At 37.2% G+C, this 24,685-nt stretch overlaps 1 protein-coding gene across 1 annotated transcript; it reads right to left on the reverse strand.

The window, feature by feature from the left end:
• Window positions 1-8,203: 8,203 nt before the first annotated feature.
• On the reverse strand, window positions 8,204-13,560 carry LOC105043738 (protein ROLLING AND ERECT LEAF 2). The gene is made up of 4 exons (XM_010921419.4): window positions 12,343-13,560; window positions 12,028-12,212; window positions 9,422-9,645; window positions 8,204-9,257 (listed from the first exon to the last, which is right to left on the reverse strand). Exons 1-4 carry the CDS (start codon window positions 13,412-13,414, stop codon window positions 8,459-8,461), a joined length of 2,280 nt encoding a protein of 759 aa, XP_010919721.1. The 5' UTR covers window positions 13,415-13,560; the 3' UTR covers window positions 8,204-8,458.
• Between the last annotated feature and the right edge of the window lie 11,125 nt (window positions 13,561-24,685).

Raw genomic sequence — 24,685 nt, forward strand, 5'->3', positions numbered from 1 at the left:
AAATTAAAATTTTTAGTTATTTATAAATTTTTATTTATAAATTTAAAATTATAATTTTTTTTATTTTTTTATTTTTTAAAAAAAATTAAAAAACGTCATTTAAAATGGTATTTTTAAAAATATATTTTAAATGATGTTTTTAAAAATGCTATTTAAAATGATATTTTTTATTTTTATTTTTTTTTGGACGATGTCTACGTAAAAATAGAGGATGACGTGGCTGATAAAATATCATTCAAAATAATATTTTATTATTTTTATATCAAATTGATAAATAAATTAAAATTTAAATTATTTATGTAAATAAATTTTTTTTTATTACTTAAGAAAAGAACTCAAAATGATCGATCTTTTTCCATTATGTCAATCATTCGATCGTATTTTACACAAATTTCAAAGCATAAACTTTTTATTCGTCCTTCTTATGGATCTCGAAATGACCATTATACGATTCAACAATAATTTCGTGTGAAAGATACAACCCGTCTTCAGCCCATGGACCATTTGTGACGCACGGCCTGCGTTTAGGGCAGAGCACTGCTATCATGTACCACAATGCGTACGTAAATCATGGGACTTCCAACTTAAAAATAAAGTAATTGTTTATAGAAAAAAGTCTAAAATGTACAAATTGTTGGACATCAAACTAAATAAGATCGGACAAGAGCGTCTTCACTCATTTGACATAAATTTCGGATACTTGTTCCAACAAATTATTGGTGGCGAATGAGAGAAAATTTTTGTGCACCGCAGGTGGTACATATCATGAGCGGTGTAAAATGTACATATCATTTATGATGATTGATTTGTGCATCAAATTGAAATATGATGTACAAAAAAAAAAAAAATTTTCGATCCCATATGTGAGTCAATCGTTACGGATAATGCATGCGGTTCTGCAATACCTGTAGTGTATAAAAAATTTCATAACCGAATGAATATTAAAAAGATATTTGATTGGAGAGAGTAGGGATTTCGAATCGGAATCAAAATAGATGACTTCCATTCCAACCGTTTGATTGAAAGGAGTTTCATTCCGATTCTAATTCCGGAGTGAAATGGGAATGACTTAATCTATATAGAATTCAATCCTTACTCTTCTCTATAAATTTAATTTTTTATTTAAATTTTAATTTTAATTTTGATTCTGATTATGAATCAAATACTTCAGAAAATTTAGTCATTATGATTTCAATTCTAAATTATTTTAATTTTTATTTTAATTTTTATTTTAATTACGAATCAAATATTCTTTAAAAATATCAGGCCTTTACTTCGGTTCGTTTTTAAGCACGGCCCGACACTAGTTTCTCAGGCCTGCCACTGCTTTCACATCAATTTCCAAGCCCGATCTGATATGGGCAGAGATTTTGGAGCTTGGGCATGTAAGGCTACAAATTGGTTGGGTCAGCTCGTGAGTTGACCTGGTCCTCCCCAGTTAAGCCTGGGCTGATCCAAAACTTTTAGACCCAACTGTCAGGAAATAGGTACGGTCTAGGTCGTACCTGAAAGACTTGTGACTTTGAATAGGTTTATAGGTTGAGATTTTGGGGGTTAAAGGCTTAGTTAAAGTTTTTTTAAAACAAGATCTAATTAAACTTGAACCATGTTTTTGTCTACAATATTAGTCATAGAAATCGACATTATTTATTTATTTATCCAATTCTTTCAACTTGTTATCCATGTGACTGCTAGATTTCGTTTCCCTTCTAAATAAATTATTTTTTTTGGTCTTTTTTTTTTTAGTTTTTCTATGTTACATTGGATCTGCAATTCTAGGCTGCACTAGTCTGCATGTGGTTGGTTGCGGTCATTCTCAACATGATATCGCCTCATTATCACCTGGCCAGGCTTAGGTCTAAAATCATGGTTTACATAAAGCAAAATATTTTGTGCACTACAAGTGGTTTAAAAAATTTAATATGAAGTGCATCATTTTATCTGATTAGTCCACATAGTTATTATTTTTTAACGCACATTTAATGTCTGCAGATCGATTTTTTTGCTTAAAAATTTTATATGATAAAAATATTTCTATTTTTTAAAAAAATTATGATATTTTATATTTATATTATGACATCCTGCATCTATAATATGTACGGGATGTCATAATTTTTTTTCTAAAGAATAGAAATATTTTCATCATTCAAAATTTTCAAATGAAAAAGTCGACCTGTAGACATTAAATACGCATTGAAAAGTAGTTGGACAAAAATACACCTCTTATATTATTATATCTTAGGTCATATTATGATATCCTAGACTATATTACACCACAGGATGTCATAATTTTTTCTAAAAGATAGATATAATTTCGTCATACAAAATTTTTAAACGAAAAAGTCAATCTATATGTATTAAATATGTATTGAAAAGTGATGATCATGTAGATCAATCGAACAAGATGATGCACTTTATGTCGGATTTTCTACACCGCCTGCGGTGCACAAAGAATTTATCTTTACATAAAAAAATATTTAAGCGAGGGTGATGATTGCCATCATAATGGCCCGGCCCCATTGCAGGCCTATCAGGAGCGGTGTCCATGGTGCCTAAATTAACTTTACACACAACCCACATGAACAGAAGTACTATGCAGCCTCAAGATGATCAGAGGTACAAGCGTTCTAATTTTTTATTCAACTTTCATGTGGCTCTCTCAAGATTAAATTGGACTGCAGAAGCCCAAGGTTGGCAGAGATAGACTTCTTAATAGTATAATAATAATAATTTCAATTTTGCAACATATCAAAAATCTCTGAATTTTCTTTCTCGTACCAATTCTATGAGAAGTTTGTATTGATTCATCAGCAAGATGGCCAAATTAATTTAGGCATTTATTTATCGATATTCAGCAACGAGGAGTAGAATGTTTGAGATAATAGACCCAAGCCTTTATAAGACCTCCTTTCTTTCATAGTCCTTGGCACAGGCAAGTGATTCCGCATGCACATTTTGTGCGTACTCCATCTAATTAACATCCCTTTGGTTTACCGCTTGCTTTTCTCATGGAGGGGTGTTTCCTGAAAACCAAATTATGATTGATTGGGTCATTGACACGCCAGGTCAAGCAAATCCATCAATGATCTTGGTCTATTAGGAAATAAGGTTTGACCTTGTCTCAGTAACTAAACATACAAAGAGATAGATAAATTCATCAAGTAAAAATATAATTATCAAATTGTTATATATATTAAATAATATAATTTTTCATCAAAAAAAATGTAGTAATTCATGTTTTAAATAGAGATATTTTCCTTGTGACAGCGCCAGTTGCAATCTATAGAATTATCTTGGGAACAACGGAACATGCAACCCCGACAAAGTCCTCCAGTCTTCCGGACAGGACAAAAGTCGGCCCACCGAAGCAAGCAAAATCGGCAATTGCTTGCCTACCTTTATCCCTGCTCCATAAAATTTCAAACGCAACGTAAACTTTTCTTTTAAGAAATGTGTATGCAGCTTGTTTCTATCTCTACCTTTTGCTCTACTTTCTAAAGGAACATGAGATGTTTTCTTCTCTATTTTTTGTCTAAGAAACCAATGGCCTCTGTCCCTCTATTTTCTTGTAGACTTCGAAGTGGTCCATATATCCATCCACCAAAGAAAAGCAACGACAGCTATGTGACCTCTTGGATTCTCCATCCATCATAAAGGATTTGCGGTTTTGGACATCTTTGGTCACTGTTCAATCTCAACCAAGAAGAATGAGGTGTCCTGGATAATTTAGACATCAAAGTCCCTCTGCTTACTCTGCTTCAACAAACGGATGAGATCTTAATTATAGGGGTCTCCATATATCACCAGTTGGCATTAACTTTCCGACACAAGAACTCTTGTCCCTTCCTACCAAGGATATGAAGAAATCTCTTTCAATTAGATTTGTTTTGTTGTTTCGGAAGACTCGACGATTTCTGTAACATCAATGGATGGAGTCGCTTTCCATGAGCACATAATGTTGGCAGAAGCCTTTGTCCAACATCATCATGCTCCCACATGTAACCACCATGGGGTGTGATGTTTCCGGACCCATGCAAGGTCTACATGCAGCCAGTGCCTTTCAATTATGATACAGTATTTTAGTGGTGGAAGGAGGGTGCCTCTTAGGCGTCGCTTCAATAGTTTGGCTTTTGTATGGTTTCTTGTGAGATCTACTCTCTTTTTGGTTCTTGTGGGACCTCAAACGTGCAAGATGTTTTCAACTTGAGTATATCTGAGGCCGGAGTCACACGCTAGCTTGATTAGTTTAACTCATTTGCTTGACCACTAATTGGACCATCAGCTGTATCACATAGGACACATCAAGAAGATTGGCGAAAGTGTCTGTCTACAGAGGTAAATGAACGTTTGGCGCGTTAAAGGTACTATTATTTGGATCTATATATTATATCTCGTACACTAATATGATGACCTTCATCACTTCAAGCATCTAATGTATTCTATATGTCCATTTTATAATGCATGTTTTCTATGTTGGGTCTTGAGAAGTGCAACACCATATGCTGGTCCTGCTAATAGGCAAGCTTTTGTTTCCTTTCTCCATTATAAATATGCGTGGGAGTGTCAGTACTATCAAATGCGATCCATGTTCGAAAATATTAATCCTTCTAAAAGAAGTCTGGTGCATCCATTGGATTATAATCTTTATAGCACCAACCTTCTACCTAGAGATGTCACTCCTGTTCTGAAATCTAGAGATGTCAGTTTTGCATTCCAGATTTTCCTTTTTCCCCTTCTCTCCTTGTATCTTAGAGCTTTTTCTTTTTGTTAAAAAGCTTTTTTTGGTAAACCTTTTCCTTTTGCATTCATAACTTTATGTACGTAGAACCGATGAAGAGATGAGCCTAGAAGGCTTTTCTATACTTCATGAGAAGGATCTGGGGTTTTGGGTTATGGAATAAAGGGTGATCTGCTGCTAAAACGAGCGAATATTTTACGCTTTACTCCAGCGAAAAACGTTTCGATGCTGGAATCCAAACTATAAACAAATGGTTTACTAGATCCAAGATGTTGGGTGATCAGAAATGAACACAGAATACCATGTGATATAAGTATTTACCTTGGGTAATACCAACATAGAGAACTCGGAATATGCCAGATTTGGTGAGGCTTCCTTGACCTTTCCGTTCGGTTTCCAATGGGGACTTTGTCCGCATTTGTTTGCAGAAGGTTATGCATATATTTAATACCGTCCTACGGACTCTCAGAAAACAAACTTATAGCACACATGCGATGGCAATATTATGTTTGGTTGGCTGCTTGCAAGTGCTCTCGAGCGGGGAATAAGTCTCTTTTTATCAAAAACTTGCGCCAGTACAGCTCGAAAGAGAGAGAGAGAACCAAAAAAAAAAAAAAACAACACTTTTTGGGGTAATGAAAAATTTGATATGAGCTTTGCAAAATAGTAGATGCTATATTTTTCACGCTCGCGTTGACTTGCATGCAAATGCGAGTGCTTTTTTGTTTGTTTATTTGTTTGTTTTTTAAAGATTCGGGAGTGTCAAACCACTCCTACCTTGAAAATTTTACAGAGAGAATGTACAGGAAATGAAAAAGGAAAACAGAGGCATTACAAAACAAAGAAGGAAAGCAGAGGGCAGAACTAAGTAGAAGGAAGAAGTTTCCAGCAACTTCATGGCCACCACCTGCTTATGAGCTCTAGAAGATTTGCCGGAACAAAGGCACCCTCAATCAAAAAAATTGGACACTGCTTTCTGGAGAGCAGGCATCATTGTCCCTTTTTTGTTCGACAATATTCTAGAGTTCCTTTCTTGCCAAATTCTGAAACTAATGTTCATTACAGGTTGTTCTCATACAATTTTTAATCCATCTGTTTTGCCATGAGGGCCAAAGTGAAAACAAGGACAGGCAGAAACCTTTAATTTCAAGACAAGATTTTACAGCAAACCATAAGCTCTTAGTGTAAGAAACAATGTAGAAAAAGATGCGAACTAGTTTCAGCTGCTGTCCTATGGGCCTTCTTTGGTGGATAAATATAATGAAAAAATTGATCAATTTTTTTATTGACCAACTTATTCATATTTTCATATTTTTGATGAATAAATTATTTTTTATAGATAATATTTATGTATGAAATAGAAGAAAAATTTTATCCACCTAAGAGATGGATAAGTTATTTCCTATCAATCGAAAAAATAATATTTTTTATTTCATTCCTAATATATCTTTAACCTGAAAATAATAATATAACGATATATAATACTATCTTATATATAATATTATATTATTATAAGATAATAATATTTTATTATTTTAATATAATATATTATATTAATAAAATAATGTTATAGTATAATATATTATTTTATTATTATAATATAACATTAATATCTTATATTATTATAAGAGAATATAATATAATGTAATAATATATTATTTTAATATATATTAATATTATATACTATATGATTATATATAATAATGTTTATATAATTAAAAATATTATGAAAAATATGAATAAATATTAGTAACTATCCAGAAAACTAATAATGCAAAAAAACATGGATAATAAATTTTTTAGCCATTTTTTTACGCATAAAAGAACATGAAAAAATTATTTTTTATCTAAATATTATCTAAAAAATATTTATTTAAAAAAATATAAATTTTTATATAAATTTTTTATCCTCAAAAGAATGAGGTATAAAGATAATAAGATGATCCCATCAACCGGCCCTTTTTGACTAAGACTTCAATTGTGTGGAGTCCATGTTTGATAGCTAACCAAGAGAAGATTGAGTTTTTCTGGTGCAGCAGCTCGCCGCAAAGCTTTTGAAAAAGGAACTGAAATTCCACTGCTCCGAAACTCGTAGGAAGATTGAATTGAGCAGGTTTTGTCCATCTGTTAGCTTCCAGATTTTTTATATGCTTTAATTTATATATAAATAATTAGGAATATATGTACATCGATTGCTTCCATCAATAATAAGGTTTATAAAGCTTTAAATATACATTATGTCAAGATCTCTCCGACTTTCTGAGAGGGAGAGAGAGCAGCTACATGTTACAATGTGTGTTTCGATAAGCTCTCAGAGCATGCAAGGTTAAAATTTGAGCAGATCATATGGCACAGATCCCCAAGCGACATGGAGTCAAGAAGTTTACCAGATAACTAGAATCAAAAGCGTAAGGTTAAAAAGCAAAGATTCATCTTTCTTATTCCCTTGCTACATGTGTTGCTTTGATTTTATTTAAGGTAATTGTCTCTTATAAAATTGGGTCAGAACCTGGACTTATCCGAAGAAGAGAGGGATTCCAACCAAGACAGGCCGGCATCCTATTAAAAGTATTGGCATCAGATAACAAATAAAGGAGCAGTAAAAACTGTTAGTATGAGAAAAAAAGAATTGCACAGAGAATGAAGAAAAGTTATGTATTGTTGCTGAACTATTTGATCATCAACCTGCCAGAGATGATTTGCTATATGCATCTAATAGGCGATAAATGGTTCACAAAACATCCGACCGCACTGCTTTCTACAAAAAATACCATGATTCTTTAACCCACAAAAACAACGGCAGCAACAGCAAAACACACACACAGCTTCTAGGAAGCATAGCAATGATTCAACAAGCAATGTTCATCGATCCCATGGCCCATCTTTTGCAACCGTTCTCATTCTCTTCCCCCCCTCCATCCAATGTTCCAATGATTTGCTACCAAAAAGAAAAGAATCTTGATCCAATGATTGCATCAATTCTAACAGCTGGTGGATTAAAAATCATAACCACGTACTGCAACTGAGCAAATGACCCATACAAGGCATACGGCCGGGAGAACCATCAATTCAAAAAGAGTTATTTAGTAACATAAAACCTTCACGCCAAAAAAAGGTTAAACTTTCCAATGGCACCTCAGCACTTCCCAGCGTCACCAACCACAAGTGGCGGGCGCGGAGGAGTTGTGCGGCCCGAGGAACGATATACGGATAGCCATGTTCGCAGCTATAAATAAAACTATCTTCCTGCCGCCTGATACATCCAGGACAACGGTGGTCCTTTTCCGTAGAACGGGGGGGCCACCGGCCCCACGGCCAGCAGACAAACCTCCCCGAAACCGGCCGGATCACCGCCTAATGGAAAACATCTCGCCATTAAATTTCCCCAAACACCCTCATTGTGGAGAGCAAGACCAGATCCTGCCATAAAGAACTGAAAATTATATCATAAGTCACGAGTGCAAAGAGTCCAAGATAGTTGATGATTATTAAAAGCACAAACCAACCAACCAACCCATTTGATCTGTACAAAGACATCCACCCCCTCCCACATTCCAGAAAGGGCAAAAAATTATCAAGAACAAAACTGATATCTACACCAAATAAATCCCCCTCGCACACCAAAAGATGGGGAATTTTCATCCTGATTATAACTATATACTTCTTTCATTGGATTATATAGATCTAAGTAGGCAACCAAAAAAATTATTGATGAGCGTGCTACTTGACAGACCTAGCTCGCCGGCAAACAGCTTCCAGAGCTTCCACAAACAAGTTTGAGAAACCAGTCATCGCCTGGAACACCCCGGGCAGACCTGTCTGTATGTTGTTGAGAGTCATTGATCTTGTCACCTCCACTGCCTTGGCATGCCTCATCATCTCATCCTCCACCCTTCTCCTGCATGCAGCAATCTCAGACTTCTTCTCTGCTAGTGGATCGCGTGAGTCAAAAACTTGTCCACCATTGTCACGCCCACCACCCGGAAGCCCGATGCCGACCATCGAGTAGGATTGGTAGTACTTTTTCTCGATGGATCTCAATGATGCGGACTTCTTCTCAAGCTCTTTTGAAAGAGCTTCAGTGCGTTTTTTGATTTTTAGCTCCTCCGCCTGCTTGGTGTAGATGACATGGATGACATTCATGAAGCTTTTGATGGCCTCGGATGCCACAGTATCGGGAAGCCGGTCGAGTGCTTGCTTCCATTCGTCACAGAAGGCAGTAAGTTCAAGCGAGATGGGAGAAGAATGGTCTTTCTGGGGGTTGTCACTGCTAACTTGATAGAGGGTGAGCCTGAGCCAGCTGTAGAGGGCTCGGATATAGTCTCGTTGGTATTTGATGAGACGATTGAAACTTGAATGCCAGGCAGAGACAGCAGCTTCAAGGTCACGAGTAGCCAGTCGGTGGAGGTCAGATGTCGGCTCACCAGCAGAAGATCGATTCACAAGACCACGGACTTGTTGAACAATATGATTTTGGACCTCATGGAATTGATGCATTGATCTCCACATGTTCAAAAGCCTGCACGTTCTCATGTTATAACATAATTCAGATATGGTTGGAGGTTTTACAGGGCCTTCTGGGTTCTTAGACAACTACAAGGGCACCCTAGCTGTTTCTGTATACAAAATTATCTATGTGAGGTGAATAGCTAAGATTTAGGATAGGAGAGGAAGATACATTACCCATAACATATATCAACAAGTTGTGGGGCGAGTTCATCGTCACGGACTCTGGTGATGGCAGAAGAAGTGGTGGCGACAGCCTGAGATGTGACTATGATCAACGACTGCAATTTCTTTATGGAGGCCTTGGTCTTGTCCAGTTTTGCATCCTCCTTTCCCTTATATTCCTGGCTCTGCAATGTCGACAGCTTCTTTTCATGCTCAATCTTAATGCTCTCTCTAGTCTGCACTTATAAATTCACTTATTAAAACATAGACTAATCATCATCTTCAAGTTAGAAGCAGAAGAAGGTAAAATACATCAAAAAGAAAGAACCACAGCATACATAAGCAGGCGGTTGTCTTCCCAATTAACGTATATGAAAACTTCTTTTCCTGGAAAGAAAACTTCTTTTCCTCGAAAGAAAAAAAAGTGGAAACTTTCAGCCATTATATTCACAAGTACAAGCAATCAATTGATCAAAATCAACATACTACTTGTTGATGAGTGATAATTAGGTATTAGATTGTTAAGGATCATCTTCCTTGGGTGTTCTATGGGGGATCCATTTGACTACTTAGCCATGCACTGATAACCTGAGAGATTACTAGAAGCTGATAATATAGAGGTGAGCATATACAAGTTAAAGCTTTCAGAGGGCCGATGATACTTGATAATGTGATGCCATTTATGGAAAGACTTCAGTTATTCTTAATTGTCGATTGATGCATCATTTGGTGTTTGACATCCTCATGTCATACACTTTAAGACTAAAATTTAGTCCTACACATAGCTACTGTCACTAGTGAATTCAATAGCATAAAGAAACAGGCACTTTACAATTATGTAAATGAAAGACTCACTTATGTTTTGTACTTTTCTGTCTCTGCTTCATTTTTTACATGGAAGCTCATGAATAAAAGGTGATGCCTGTAATTTCAACTTGTTTACAACATGAGGCTTGCAAACGTACATGACGAGAATCTACCACAGCTAAATTAACCAATCAAGTGGAAGCAACAACACATTTGAAGGCAAGCAATAGCATAACTCAACTGAACCTGAGAATAAAACACAAATTTTAGTAGAATAGATCGTCTGCTTTGTTTCATGTCTCATCTTATTAGTCGAATATAAAAGAAAATGCTTAATGGACCCAGATAGCTAAACCCTATTGCCTCCTTATGGAAAACCAAATTCCTCGTGGACCTGACCATTCCCCGATCATATCACAGGAACAAGGTGCAGCACCCCACCATATTCCTTTACAGTGATAAAACAGTATGGATCCAGATACCAGCATCCAGACATGAGCTAAAACCCTTATGTGATCTGTTTGGTATTAGCTTTTGGATTGTACAATGTACTGGTCTTACCCAAGCCAACCTCTTCTCACTAATACCACCCAAGCCTTTTCTTTCTCTCTTGGCATTTCTATATGGTATTCATAATTGAACTCATTTATTCCAACAAATAACCAGCCTAAAGTTATTAATTGCTTGTCTGTTTGTCTACCAAGCTTACTAGAGAGAGTCCCAAGACCTGATCATGCCTAAGCTGATATCACAGTGCAAACCATGACAGCCATGGGCCAGAGCTACAGTTCATCCAGGTGATGAACATGACCCACAGAAGATAGTGATAGCAATAATTGCTCGTTCAAAGATCAGTACTTGGCCAGCACCCAACCTATATGGACACCCAGACAAAAAGTATCCCAAGAAAATCATATCCCATCACTTTGCCTCATGTCAAGAACCAATAAACTCAAAACAAGAAATCACACCAAGGACCAATCAACTCAAAACAAGAAATCCCATCTTAAAAATCACATTTCGAATGACAGATTCCTTCGTTATGAAACTAGTTACCGATTTTCATTTCTGGTATAGGACCTTATTGTAAAGAAAACTCAACACACCGCTAAAGAAAAGAAGAGTGACAGTTAATTAACCAATATACATTTAAATATGGGACATGCCACCAAATGAAGAGGCTTGTTAAAAATACCCCAACCGGTTCATTACCAGGCCCATCTCAGAATCGAGAGAAAGAACCAAAATTTTGATACTCCATCTTCTTAACATTCTGATTTTAGAGCCTAAAGATTTGGTGAGACGACAATACTAAAATTTCAATTGAGCTTTTCTTTCCTAGGAACAGTGGCATTAGAGAGAAATTAGACAACAAAAACAGCTATTCAGAGTGGTCCATCCAATTAATAGAATTACTCCAACGATCAGTAAAAGATAACACTCAGTTTTAACCAGTTTTAAATATTACTCCGCTCAAAAAGCAGAGAATCCTCTACAGAATTGGAATTTATCCTCTACACAACGATTCCCACGGTCCCCTGCTTTTTATGTTAGTGGGAGGGCATTTTTAACATTCCAACATGCACGAAGATACCCATCCGATTTCCCTGAATCCAAGGAACCCGCGGTTCAGTCGCAGAGAGCGCACGCCGGCACACTGGCACTCCCGTAATAAAGACCATTAGAAAGGGTACTAATAATAACAACAACAAAATAAGAACAATATTATTAATTTATTGTCCTTCTCGGGCAAAAAGGAAAATAACCAGAAAATACCTTTTTTTCTGAGGGGGTACAAAATAGGAAAATACCTTGACCTCCTCGTAGAGCTTCTTCTCCCAAGCCAAGAGCCGCTCCAGCGTCGAGCCGTGGCTCTTCCCTCCACCCGAGTCCTCCAGCATGCCGGTATCGAGCCGATATTTTATCGCCAACGGCGGCTTCGAGGTCCAGCTTGACGACAGCGCGCTCAGTACACTGTTCGAATGGTACACCGTCTCTATATGATTTTTAAAGTAATAATAATTAATCAGTTATGCTAATTTTTAATCAACAAACGGCCTCCACAGTGTAATTAATTACAAATGATTGCCATTAGCCCTAAGAAAAGTGTTTGCAAGTTTACTTACTCTTGAGCTGCCGGAAGCTCCGTTCGAACTGCGCGCGGCCGGTTTCCAGGAGTTTGGAGACGCCCTCGCCGGCATCGGCCACCTTAACGAAGTACTCCTGGATCGCCGCCACGATCTCCGCCAGGTTGCGGTGGCGTACTACCATCTTGAGCTCGGCGGCGGAGGAGGCGTCCTCCCGCCCGTTCCACCCGGCTGACGACGATCCCGCCTCCGACCTCTCCCGCCGAAGCGTCTTCACCTCCGCCGCCGCGGACGACCCGATCTCCGACGGCGCCGCCCGGCCGGGGTCGGACCCCCCGTAGTCGGATCTGGCGGCGATCCCGTCCGATCTCGACTCCCTCTCCTCCTCCTCCTCGTTCTCGCCGTCGCATTCGGTGGTGGAGCTCGTCGTGCCGCTGTATCGCTCGTCCCAGTCGCGGCAGTGGATTTCTTCCCTCTCTCCTTGGATTCCCTCCTCCACCTCGCCCTCTTCTTCCCGGGGGAGATGGTGGTGCAGCTGGCGGTTCATTTCGTCGCGCTCGGCTTTCCGGCGCTCGAAGAACTCGGAATCGGGCGGGGAAGGGGGGTAGAAGTTCTCCCAGTCCCAGGCGGAGGATGACTGGGAGGGGGTGGTGGCGTAGGTCGAGTTCATGGGTATGTGGGGATAGTACTTGGCGGGGGCGGGAGGCGGTTTGCGGAAGGAAGAGCGGGCGGAGGCGGGAGTGGAATCGGAGAGGATGTGGGGGAGCTTAGAGCTGGTGATGGTCGGAGAAGGAGAAGGGGAAGGGAATAAGCGAGGAGGCGGCGGCCGAGGCTGGGGAGTGGGCGGCGGGAGGGAGGTGTCGGTGGAATGGGGCGGAATGGGGTGAGTGCGGAGGAGGAGGATGGGAGGGGCGTGGTCGGAGACAGCAAGTGGCTCGCCCTGGGCGAAGCGGGTTAAAGCGGAGCCGGTGAGGCGGAGGGAGTTGAGGTATTCGGAGTGGGCGGAGGCGAGGTGGTGGCGGGAGTCCACGGCCTCCTTCATGAGGCGACGCCGCTCCTTGCACCGCCGCACCGTGTCCTCGTTGTCCAGCCGTGACGCCGTGCACCCCATCGCGCCGCTGCCGGAACGAAAGCGTAACCTAAAGAAAAAGAGAGATAGAGACCGACCGCCTCACTACTCACTCACTCATAATATTCTCTCCTCTTTTTTCCATTCCGCCTCTCCCTTTCTTCTCGTCCACTCGGTGCTTAATCGCTTTTCCGCGGATGAGTCAAACCACTGTGTGTTAATAGCCTGGCCTCACAGCGGCCACTGGTGAGTCGTTATCTCGACCGCTACCTAACCTGGGATTATTTTTTATTTTTTCGGATACATGCGCCTACAGTGATGGATCTGTTGGCTGCGAGATGGTCCTCAGTGATCGATGAGTTTGATGGACCCGTTTTATTATATTTGGAGAATAAAAGCTTCTTTTTCATGGATATTTTTCTGGTAACGGAATTCATTCGTTTGGGCAAAATACAAGGCAGCACCTACGGGTACGTTTTATACGTACTTAAAGCGAGCATCTGGATATCATGGATGTGATTATTATTTTTCTTGAGAAGGCCCTACCTAGGTTATACCCACATTCCTTTCTACAAGCTGGTGTTCGGCAGAACATGCATATTAATCTCACTTTGAAAGGAGAAGCCATAACTATCAAGAATCAAACCTGGAGAGTCAGGATAGCTATATCTTTTAATATATTTGATTTGTGATTGAAATTGAATGAAATTTGGAATGAAATTGATTATTAGGAGGAAATAAGAATTGAATATTGGAGGATTTAAGCCATTTTGAGGAATTTATGCCATTCCAATTCTAGAGTAGAATTGGAATGAAAATGGAATGTCCCTCTAACCAAATAGCTAAAATGATAGTCACTTATTCTTCCATTCTTATTTCAAAGACTAACTTCTTCCAACCAAATATGTTTTGAAATTTTAATCTTAAGTGTGATTATGAATTTATTCTAATTATATTTTATTTAGTGGAGATGCTTCATTGAAGGTTTAAGATGAACATGCTGGTTTTATGATTGGAGGAACATGGAGGAAGGCATGATCTGTTATTTTTTTTTTTAAATATTATTATTGCTATTTAAAAAATCACAAGTGAGTGAAAAATATGGCACGAGGTTAAGACAAATTGGCAGTTGCTACCTATTGCATTGTGTCCATTTACAAGACACAAATGTCGATTGTTTTTTTTTTTTTTTGTTTTGGGACACAAAATAGAGATGGGATGGAGGCACATTTTTAAATTTCCCAATACAAGTGGTGGTCTTTGGATCATGTGAGAGATAAATGGTAGCCATGAGTAGCTATCCTGTTCGGGCAATTCTTACATAAACAATGCGTGTGCTTAATTTTTGTCAACTTATTCTTGACATAATTTCCACGTAGCAACATATAAATGTTTATTTATCTATCTATCTATTTATTTTTTTCATATAGCGAAGGAGATATTGAAATTTACAAAAGGGAGTGACTATATCTCAAGAGAGAATTGGTCCATATTTTTATCATACATATTTAAATTTATTTACTATTTTTTCTAAAATGAGTGATATTTTCTTGATGGTACTAAATGGGCAAGTTCATAGTCTACCTATTTTTTCTATATTATTGCAAGATTAACTCATAATGTAACATATCTTTCTTGCTTTTGCCCGACAAATGTTTGTTAAAAAAACAACATATATTCATCAACACCATTTGTCTCGTATTTATAAGAAGCATGAGTGCTCTTTCTCCTACAGCGAGTGTTGGATGTGAAGGTTTACCATGTCATGGAAGACAGCTCAAGAATAAAGGTTGGTGGCCAAGTCAGAGAAGAAAAGAAGTGACAAATAAAATATCTTGAAAGAGAAATTCTGCTTAAGATCAACAATCCCCAAAAATAGATAAAATTACACATATGGTTCTGTAAATATGATTTATTGCATATTATTCTTCAAAAATCACTATTTGCATATATAGTTTTCTCAAATCATTATATTTTTGCAATGATATTCCTTCTGTTAAATTTTTGACTAGTGGTGTTAAAAAATAATCTTTTTAGCTATAGAAACGTTATTACTACTATTTTGCATTAATACGATCAAAATTTATTTATTCATTTATTTTATATTATTCATTAATACAAAAGGATAATAAAGTTATTTTATACTTAAAGAATCCTATATTAACACCATTAATAAAAAAAAATTAAAAATATATTTTAAAAAATAAATTATTTTGGATATTATATAAATAATGAATTCTGAAAGGTAAATATTCAAAAAGCCAAATTTACAAGGATATATATATAAAGATCAAAAAACAGATACATGGGTAAAATTAATTGGTGCTAGCAAATTGACTTAGAAATGATTGCTCGAAGCGGAAAAAACAAAAAGACACAAACAATAGATACGAACTGCTTTTCAAATAATCCATCCTAAAAATCAACAAATAACTTTAGTTTTTAAATATGATCTTAACAATCTTTAAAAAATAATTATTAATATCTTTGGCTGAAGAAGACGATGATCATCATCATGATGATAATGAACTCTTCCAAGCGTCCACAAGATATTCGAGTCACCATGCACTTGGTTCTACTCGTTGCTTTGCCAGTGCAATTGTGTTCTTTTAGGCTTTTTCTCTTTTTTTCTTTTTCTTTTTTTTCTTTCAGATGTACGTAGTATTGTTTAAATTAAAGAAACAAAGCAACTGGCCGTAATGCGAATATTTTGGAGAGCACACAACTTAGGCTTTAGCTTTGGTATGTGCCGAAGGGAGAAGAGAAGGGCACGATAAAAGGACGGTGCGAAAAGGAGAATGGAAACGGCTAAAAAGGTGCCATCCGCCTTTCATTTGGACCAACCACCCACGTGCATGGTGCCTTCTTTTCTGGCCCTCACCTTCCCTTCCTTCGTCTTCGTTCTCGTCCCACTCTCCTTTATCTCTCCCCGCCCTCTTGTGTCTTTTCTCCAAGTCCTTTTTTCCTCTGTTCAAGGTCCTATCAAAGAGATTAAAATTTTTTTTAAAAAAAAGTGTCTTCTGTTTTTCTTTCTCCCAATCCTTTTTATCTCTTTCCTTCTATCTTTATTAAAATTCCCACCAAGAAATATTGTGTGCTGAATGATGCCTTTCCATACCCCAATGTGAGATCAAACTAAGAATAGCATGCAGCTTTGTGAGTTATGACTTTATTTAAGCTCTTTTATGGGCTTCTTTAGACCTGCTAATAAAGGTTTAGCCACTGAACGCGTTGAGTTCGAACTTGTGATGTGTAGGCGCGGATCAGCAGCATATTTGCGCTCAAAAAAAAGGCTGCTCCAGCTAATCCTCGATATGCTCCTCAAAAAATGCCATATAAGCATCTGTGATTGGTGAAGAGGGTAGTAGTGCAATATAAATTAATCAAAAGTTTCAAACTTTGCAAAAGACCAAAACCATCAAATCATACACCAAGCATATGAACAACTCTTGTTCAAGGATTTCAATTGGCAAAGCAGAATCTTATATACAAGATTTTAGATATGTGAATTTTCTCAGGTAATTAATTAATCAGAGGTAAGTCACTAGAAATGTGAAGATCAAGTAGAACATAACAATCAGCATCCAAATGATTTTATATTTTTAAAAGCGAAGCCAGTATGATGCAAAAAAACAAAGAAAAAATATTAGCCTAGTAATTACCCATATTTGCTAAAAAAATTAACTATAGTCTATATATAGCAGCTTACTTTTTTCTCATCCGTGCAGTTTAATATGCAGGTTTTGGCCTAATTATTATGATTTCTTCTGTTAAAAGAGGAAGCAAGATTTCCAGGTAAAAGCTTATAGTGGGTGGACAAAAGAAGGAATAAGGACAGAGCGGAAATCCATACATTTAGCTACTTTTGGTTCCCCAAAGCTAGCCTCATAGCAACTGTTCTCAGAAGGGCCTAACAAGTGCAATAGATTACCACGCACATTGTCCATGCAAGGATCTTACCAGATACAACTAACGACTACTGGCAATCTATAAAGAAAAAGATGTAACTAATTCAAACAAAAATGATTCTGTAAAGCCCTTGGATGCGCCTGCCTCTTCACAGATACATTAAGGAAGAAACAACCATGTATCAGCATCTTATGCATGGTCATCGAGTTGGTCCAATAGAAGTTCTACACTTTGAGAAAGCCTTTCTTTTTTGTGAGGCTCATGGCTCACCCAAAATTTTCATTTACATGTTTAATGAGACTTTAGTTGCCTTGTTCCATGGATATAAGCTATCTCCCCAAGATACATGGACCAGATTAAAGAAATAACACCAATAGATAACACCGAATAGAAAAGGATACGTGTAGGAGGGAAATGATAGGTATACACCAATGCATCATGGATGCAAGTTTAAGCCGCAGATGAACATTCTTGCACTTCAGAGCATAACTTATTTTAATCTATTTCATGCTCTATCCAACTGCTGCATCATCATCTGCAGATATGATCTCATGTTTATGTAAAATGAACCAGTCCAATTTTCTTCATTTGGGGCTAAAACAGCTGCTGAGGCATTCAGCTGCCACCCTCTGCGTAATTGGCTGTGTATGCTATGCAATAATGTTCATGGAGAAAAAAACAGCACTCAGGAAACAGATATGAACCAATCAATACCACTATTTAAGTAGAGGCAAATTTTTATTAGCCTTGAGAACATTAAAATTAACTGAATCCTAATTCATGAGATCAGAAACTAGAGAAAAAGGTGCAGTCGCAAAGAATGACTATGAGACTTATCTCATTGAATTCAGAAGTAAGGACCGGCATCCATACGCATGTCAAAAAATTCTGGCCATTTAATTGTGCACCAACTGAGAATTGACACGAAGGTAACTAAGAGTGAACTAAAATTGCCTCTGAATGTCGGCAGGAAAGTATGAAGCCTAAATACAATTGTTAACTTCTCAGAGTTAATGATCACTTAGAAGTACTTTTAGATTTTCAGAGGCAAATCTTGCCAGAAGTATAAAAGCTGGTAGTTTGAATATTGAGTGGATTCATGGAAAGGAGAATGGAAGTTCTAAATAAATTTGGGAAGCAAAGCAACTACAAAGCATATGTTCATGTTGATATTAAACGCAGGAAAGAAAAAAAAAAGGACCCTACAATGATTAGCAGCCTGAAGCTTGAGTGGGTTCAAGATTTCAGGCATGGAGGTCCAAAAAAATCTGAGAAACAAGCCAGAAAGGAAGTGCCATTGTGTAATAGTATCAAAATTTATTTATGCGGTTATAGTGTTTTCATAGTTGAATTTGTTTGGCTCTCAGTTGTGTCAAAATTTTAATAGGTAAATAGATGCCAAATTTAATAGGCAATGGTACTGCTTTATTACTGAGGTGATGGTGATGTTGATAATTTTTGGCAGAAATAGTGGATGGTTGTTTAAAGAGTCCAAGCTGGGGGGGACAGCCCAAAGATTCTGGCTAGAAGCTAGAAGAACTCCAAAAGACAACTCTATGACAAGACATTTTTCTAGTGTTTTCACTAAACCAAGACCAGATGGACTCTGTTACCCCAAAAAAAAAAAAGGAACAATGGACTATTAGCTCCTCTCTGTTGAGGTGATTGGGGGGAAAACCAAATACATCTGATTAGGTTTGTCTAGAGAAACCAAATATCTAAATTCTGTGAGTAAAGATAAGCTTCCTCTCTTGTAGGACTTATGATATTCAACCGATAGCCTCAATTCAACTTGATACCAGACATGTCATAATTTGAAGAAGTTGTTGGTCTTGTTATTTGAGTCTTCCTCGAAACTTCAGAAAATGTTTCCTAAGCTTAAATAAAATCATTACATATTCTTAGATATCTCGAAGAACAGCTCTCTGGCAAACTAAAAATTAAAAGGATCAAATTGAAAATCATAGAAGGTGCATGGCCAGGAAAAAAAAAGTCTTTCAACTTCCCCTGTTACGCGAGATAGAGATAGATAGACAGAGAAAGACAGGGTGCATGAAATGTTATATGTCTAGATTATATATCAAAAAGTACATAATATGATCCTAAATCTTTGGCTTAAACAGCAGTATATTTTAGATATTGGAATAAATTAAGTTAATTGATTGAAAAGAACAATTAAATGTTTGCTTTACTAGTTGATATTGTCGTATCTCTATTTATACTATACTATACCGGCATCAAACTAGTATGTAGTACAAAAGATATGATGATATTCGATACATCGAATCTTTTTCTCTCTAAATATATTGATATTGTAATGAAGTGGTATCGATACGGATCTATTACTAAAATGGTGGGCCTTGAAATTGTTTAATAAAAAAAAAAAATCTTATCTGATCAAGAAAAGTTACTCTTTAAAAAGCCGAGTGGCGTAGCATTTAAAATGAGAAGATGCATCCCCAGCTCTGCAAAGCAAATCCAACAAGGGAAAGTTCGTATTCTGGCCACTAACTTCAGCAACAGAACTTCCTGCCTCGTAAACTAAATGACACAAATTGCCAAAGATAACTACGTTGATGGCATACATTGTTGTAAAGACCTACTTGATTACGAACATTCCCACAAAGTACTTTTGGATGTTCAACATTTATCTATCACGAGTGCTTTTTAGAAGGATGCTGCGAAGAAAGCATCAGTACTAAACAAATTATCATCAGAAACGTGGAACAGTATTATGTGAGATACACTGTTGGATAGCCTAGCAAATTCCTTCACAAGCGTGGCATCAGTACTTGAGATGACTCGGCAATCTCAAGTAACTGCAGGACATGTCATGTCATCGCAATAAATACAATACAGCATATTACAGTTTACTAATAATGTGACCTCTAATATATATATATATATATATTTTTATTTTTTTATTTTTTTATTTTTATTATCGACGAACGTTTAGATTAATCTAAATCTACTCCAAGAGCAGTCCAAAAAATTAAAAAAAAAAAAAAAATTTTCTTAAGACCCATGGATAGTCGTCATCCTAGCATCAACTAAAACTGTCAAAATAGACCGGCCCGGTCTGACCCAACTCTAACCCATGCAAATTGTGATTATGGGGGTCGGGCCGGGCTAGGCCCACTTGTTAAAAGGGGCCATAAAATCCCAGTCCGACCCTAGCCCACGTGAGCTATAGATTAGGGCCAGGCTAGTCCACATCTTTTTTTCTTTTTTTTTTTTTTTCTAGGATCGAAGTCTACTCGAACCATTCTCCTGTCGGCTGTCACCATCCGGTACCGCATGTTGTGAGTCCGCTCTTCTATCACTGCCCGACACCCCTGCTTCTCCTCCGAGAACCACCGAGAGGAGGAGGGAGCGAGGATGAGGAGGGGCACTGTGGACCATCGAGACGACCAAGGAGGGGTGTCGGGACCATCGAGAGGAGGAGAGAGGGCCGGCAATACGTCGGAGAGGAGGAGGGGGTGGGCCGAGAGGAGGAGGGAGGGTCGTCGAGGATCGAGAGGAAGAGGGAGGAGGGTTCTCATGCCATAGGTGGAATAGGCAACGGTGATGCGAATCCCCATGGCTACAATCTTGAAGAAAAGGAACAAGATCGGATGCATGGGGGCTGGAGGAGAGTGCGAAGGGATCAAGGGGGGCTCGAGATCACAGAGAAGACTCCTTTTCTGCAGAAGAGAATGCTGGATTGAGAGCAGAGGGGTTAAGAAGGGATTAGAATTTGATCGAGAATGCCGTGGACTGAGGAGGGGTGCGGGGACCATCGAGAGGAGGAGGGAGGGCCAGCGGTACGTCGGAGATGAGGGGAGTGGGCCGAGAGGAGGACAGAGGGCCGTTAGGGATCGAGAGGGAGGGGGGGTTCTCGCACTGGGGAGTCGAGGATCGAGAGGGAGAGGGAGGGTGTGGGCCTACCCATATGCTGATCCGGCCTTAACCCGGTTCAGCCCATGGGTTACAGAGGCCAGGCCAAAAAGCCCACTTGCATAAATGGGCCAAAAATTCTCAGCTCGGGCCGGTCCGGCCCATTTTTAGGGCCAAATGGGCTGGCCCTTGGGTCTTAACCCATTTTGACAGCTCTAGCACCAACTCTACTCTCTCGTGTGCTCAGATCCATTTTGACAGCTCTAGCGCCAACTCCACTACCTCATGTGCTTAGCAACAAAGGATGCCATCCAGTCCATCACACTGTTGATCCCTCAAAATATATGCTGACTAGACACAGCAATGCACTCGCTAGTAGCCCTCCAAATGTTGCCAAGGAGCGGGTGGGCCTCGTGATGCTTGGTCTCCTCTGAAATCCAGCTGATAACCATCAAAAAATCTCCCTCAATGATGATCCTCCATGCTCACAACTCTTGTATCGCACAGATAACACCAACTCATGTAGCACGAAGCTAAGCACCGAATACGGATGCCTCATAAAGCGATGAGCCTCCTGTAGCTAGCATTCGCAAATTTGAATCCCGAATGATAAAATTTGAACTACCTCTGTCATTTTTGACGCCGTCATCAAAGTTGACTTTAATAAATTTGGAGGGTGGAGACTCCTAAAAAATGAACAAAATCCTAGACGGTGGAAAATCACCATGAAATGGAGGAACGGAGGTCAAAATCACCACGGAACGGCCTGGATGGTGGAAAAATTATATGCAAGTTCCTGCTTTTACCTTAAATTATATGCAAGTCTGGAGTTCGAGCTTCAAGTAAAGTCGGCATGGGCATGACAGACTTCTACGAACTAAGGTCTTGCACATGCAAGGCACGTGCTCTGATCTGAAGCCCAGATAAGCTAATAAGCCCCATCTAATATACTGTCTTTGGTTGTAATTATGAACTCGCATCATGTGTGAGGGAGAGGTTGATTTTTCTTTCTTTCTTTTTTTTTTAAGGAAAAGAGAACGGAAATATTCAACATTTTTTCTGTTTATAATTAATTTGATAGGGCTGCCAGTGAAAGAAATTGGGACTCTAACCAAAAAGGATCTTGAAATCCAATATGCATAAAAAGCTCTTAGAAAAATTATTATAAGTATTGTGTTTTAAAATATTCTCGAGTTACTTAAATATAGGTCTCGAAGTTACATGGTTGAGTTGACAGGACAAGACAACTCACTATATGAGACACAGATTAGGAGAAATATAGGCACACTCTTTTATTGAGCTTTAAACATTAAATGTTCAAAACAATTATTTATGGTTTCCAGGTTGATAGTTAATTATCTATCAATCTTTAATCATAAGTTCCAAGAAAAGAAAAAGTCCAAAAGAATCATTTTCTTTTTTTTTTCCATATACTAGCAATCAAGCACGTGTTTTGCATGTCTGAACGAGAATAGAAAACAAAGAGCAAGTCATAGAGTTGAATAAGAAGTCCGACCTATTTGGAAGTTAAATTAGAGAAAAAATTGAGTCAAATTTATTTGGAAGTTTTACATAAGAGATGGACATGAAAGAGGAAGAGAATGGGAGTTCACGGGCAAGAAAAGATTAGAGATGTAAGCAATACACTTTTTAAAATAAATAGAAGGAGACAGAATCAAGAGGGAATACTTCCTAATTTGAAAACTACCCTCTTTTTATACATTGTATAGATACACCGCTCTTCATCTAAGTATATGAAAAGTAGGGCAAGTATTATTACACCAATGCTAATGCATGCGAGGAGTTGTAATCATCTAAATTCTCCTTTATCTCAAGCAATGCATTTCATTCATTGAGCAAGGTGTACATGATTGCAAGATTTAATGAACGAGAAGTGTTACAGCTTTATTCAAGATGGGGATAAAATTATCAAGTACATATAACTTTGAAAGGGAGAAAAACTACCCGAGCACTTTACCAAAAAAAAAAAAAAAAAAACCGAGCAAGAGGGTGTCACATGATTGAGTTTGTAATATTTCTTGACTTCTAGTATTGATACAAATTTTAATATTCTCATATAATAAAGAAGATGAAAGTTTCCTCTACCTTGTTTCATAAAGAAAAAGGCAAAAAACACTGCCACGGTCATGAGTGATTATCAATGGATGGCTCTGGTTGGCTAGATTGGAAAAATCTTACATGTTGATATAGTCTTCATGTATGTGCTTGTTATAAAAGATAGAATTTTTATGCTTCCAAATTTTGAAAGGAAAGAAGAAAAAGAAAAACAAGTTTATCTTGAGCGATTACTAAACTGTTATAAGTTTGAAAAAAAAAATGTACCTCTTGCCAACCTTGAAATAGTATGAGATGGGCTTCACCGGGTCATATCTTCTTTGCAAGCTATTAAGGTTTGGCGACAAGGTGATTTATCGATAATTATCTCTCGGTTTAATAGATATCTCAGCATGAATGCTGACCTTTCCTTGGTACTAATTGATATTTGGCATCTTTCATCTTGTCTAAGTTTCCAAGACACCCACATCTATCAACAAGGCAAGCAACTAACAAGTTAGATGGCAAATTTGTTACAGCTTGTAGCAGCATGCATTTTGTCGAGTGATTTGAAGTATAAGCAGCAATTTATGTCTCAATTGCCAGCAAATCCAGGAATTATCCAAGATGAAGACATTTGGGTTTGGCAGAAAAGTGATTTATATTTGATTGAACATCTATTTTTCTGAAAAAATATATATAATATTTATTATATTCTTAATAGATATAAAATCATATATTTTTATTTTTAAATTTTATATAAATAATAATATTATATTTATATAAATATAATATTAATATATTATGATATAATATTAGATCATAATAATTTATTATATTAATATAATACTAATATATATTAATATTATACTAATATAATATTAATATTTAATATAATAAATTTATTAATATAGATATAAATATAATATTATATTAATATATTAATATAAATACTATATTAATATTAATCAAGTATTATATTAGTATAAATATCAAAATATAATAAATATTATAATATTAAAAATTAATGTAAATATTATATTATCCTCATATAAATATTAAAATAATATAAACTTTTTTAGTTTTTTTACAAAAAAAGAAATAAAGATCTGGTATATGCCACTATTTAGTATTTTATCATAATCATCAATTGATATTTCATAAAATATTAATTATGGATCTTAAAAGTATGTTTTTGAAAAAAAAAATATCATCAATTTTTATATCATAATAAATTATAAAATTCACGTTTCTTATGAATTTTTATTTTTCATCCATCATAAAAAAAAATATTTTTTATAAAAAAAATGTTTTATTTTTTTTCTAAAAATTCCAACCAAATAGAAGTCCTCCCTCCGCTCTCGGAAATTGCCTCTCCCTCCATCACCAAAACTAGTCGTAAAAGAAACCATTAATCCGCGAACCGGTGGATTGAGTTCTCTAACGTGGCCTAAACCGACTCTCGCCCTATAT

Source organism: Elaeis guineensis, chromosome 4 (assembly GCF_000442705.2).
Source record: "Elaeis guineensis isolate ETL-2024a chromosome 4, EG11, whole genome shotgun sequence".
Lineage (NCBI taxonomy): Eukaryota > Viridiplantae > Streptophyta > Magnoliopsida > Arecales > Arecaceae > Elaeis > Elaeis guineensis.

Coding starts and splice junctions, on each gene's coding strand:
- LOC105043738 (XM_010921419.4), bottom strand. CDS start 13,414: ATGGGGTGCACGGCGTCACGGCTGGACAACGAGGACACGGTGCGGCGG. Junction 12,213..12,342: donor GAGCTTCCGGCAGCTCAAGA/GTAAGTAAACTT, acceptor AAAATCATATAG/AGACGGTGTACCATTCGAAC. Junction 9,646..12,027: donor AGCTCTACGAGGAGGTCAAG/GTATTTTCCTAT, acceptor TTATAAGTGCAG/ACTAGAGAGAGCATTAAGAT.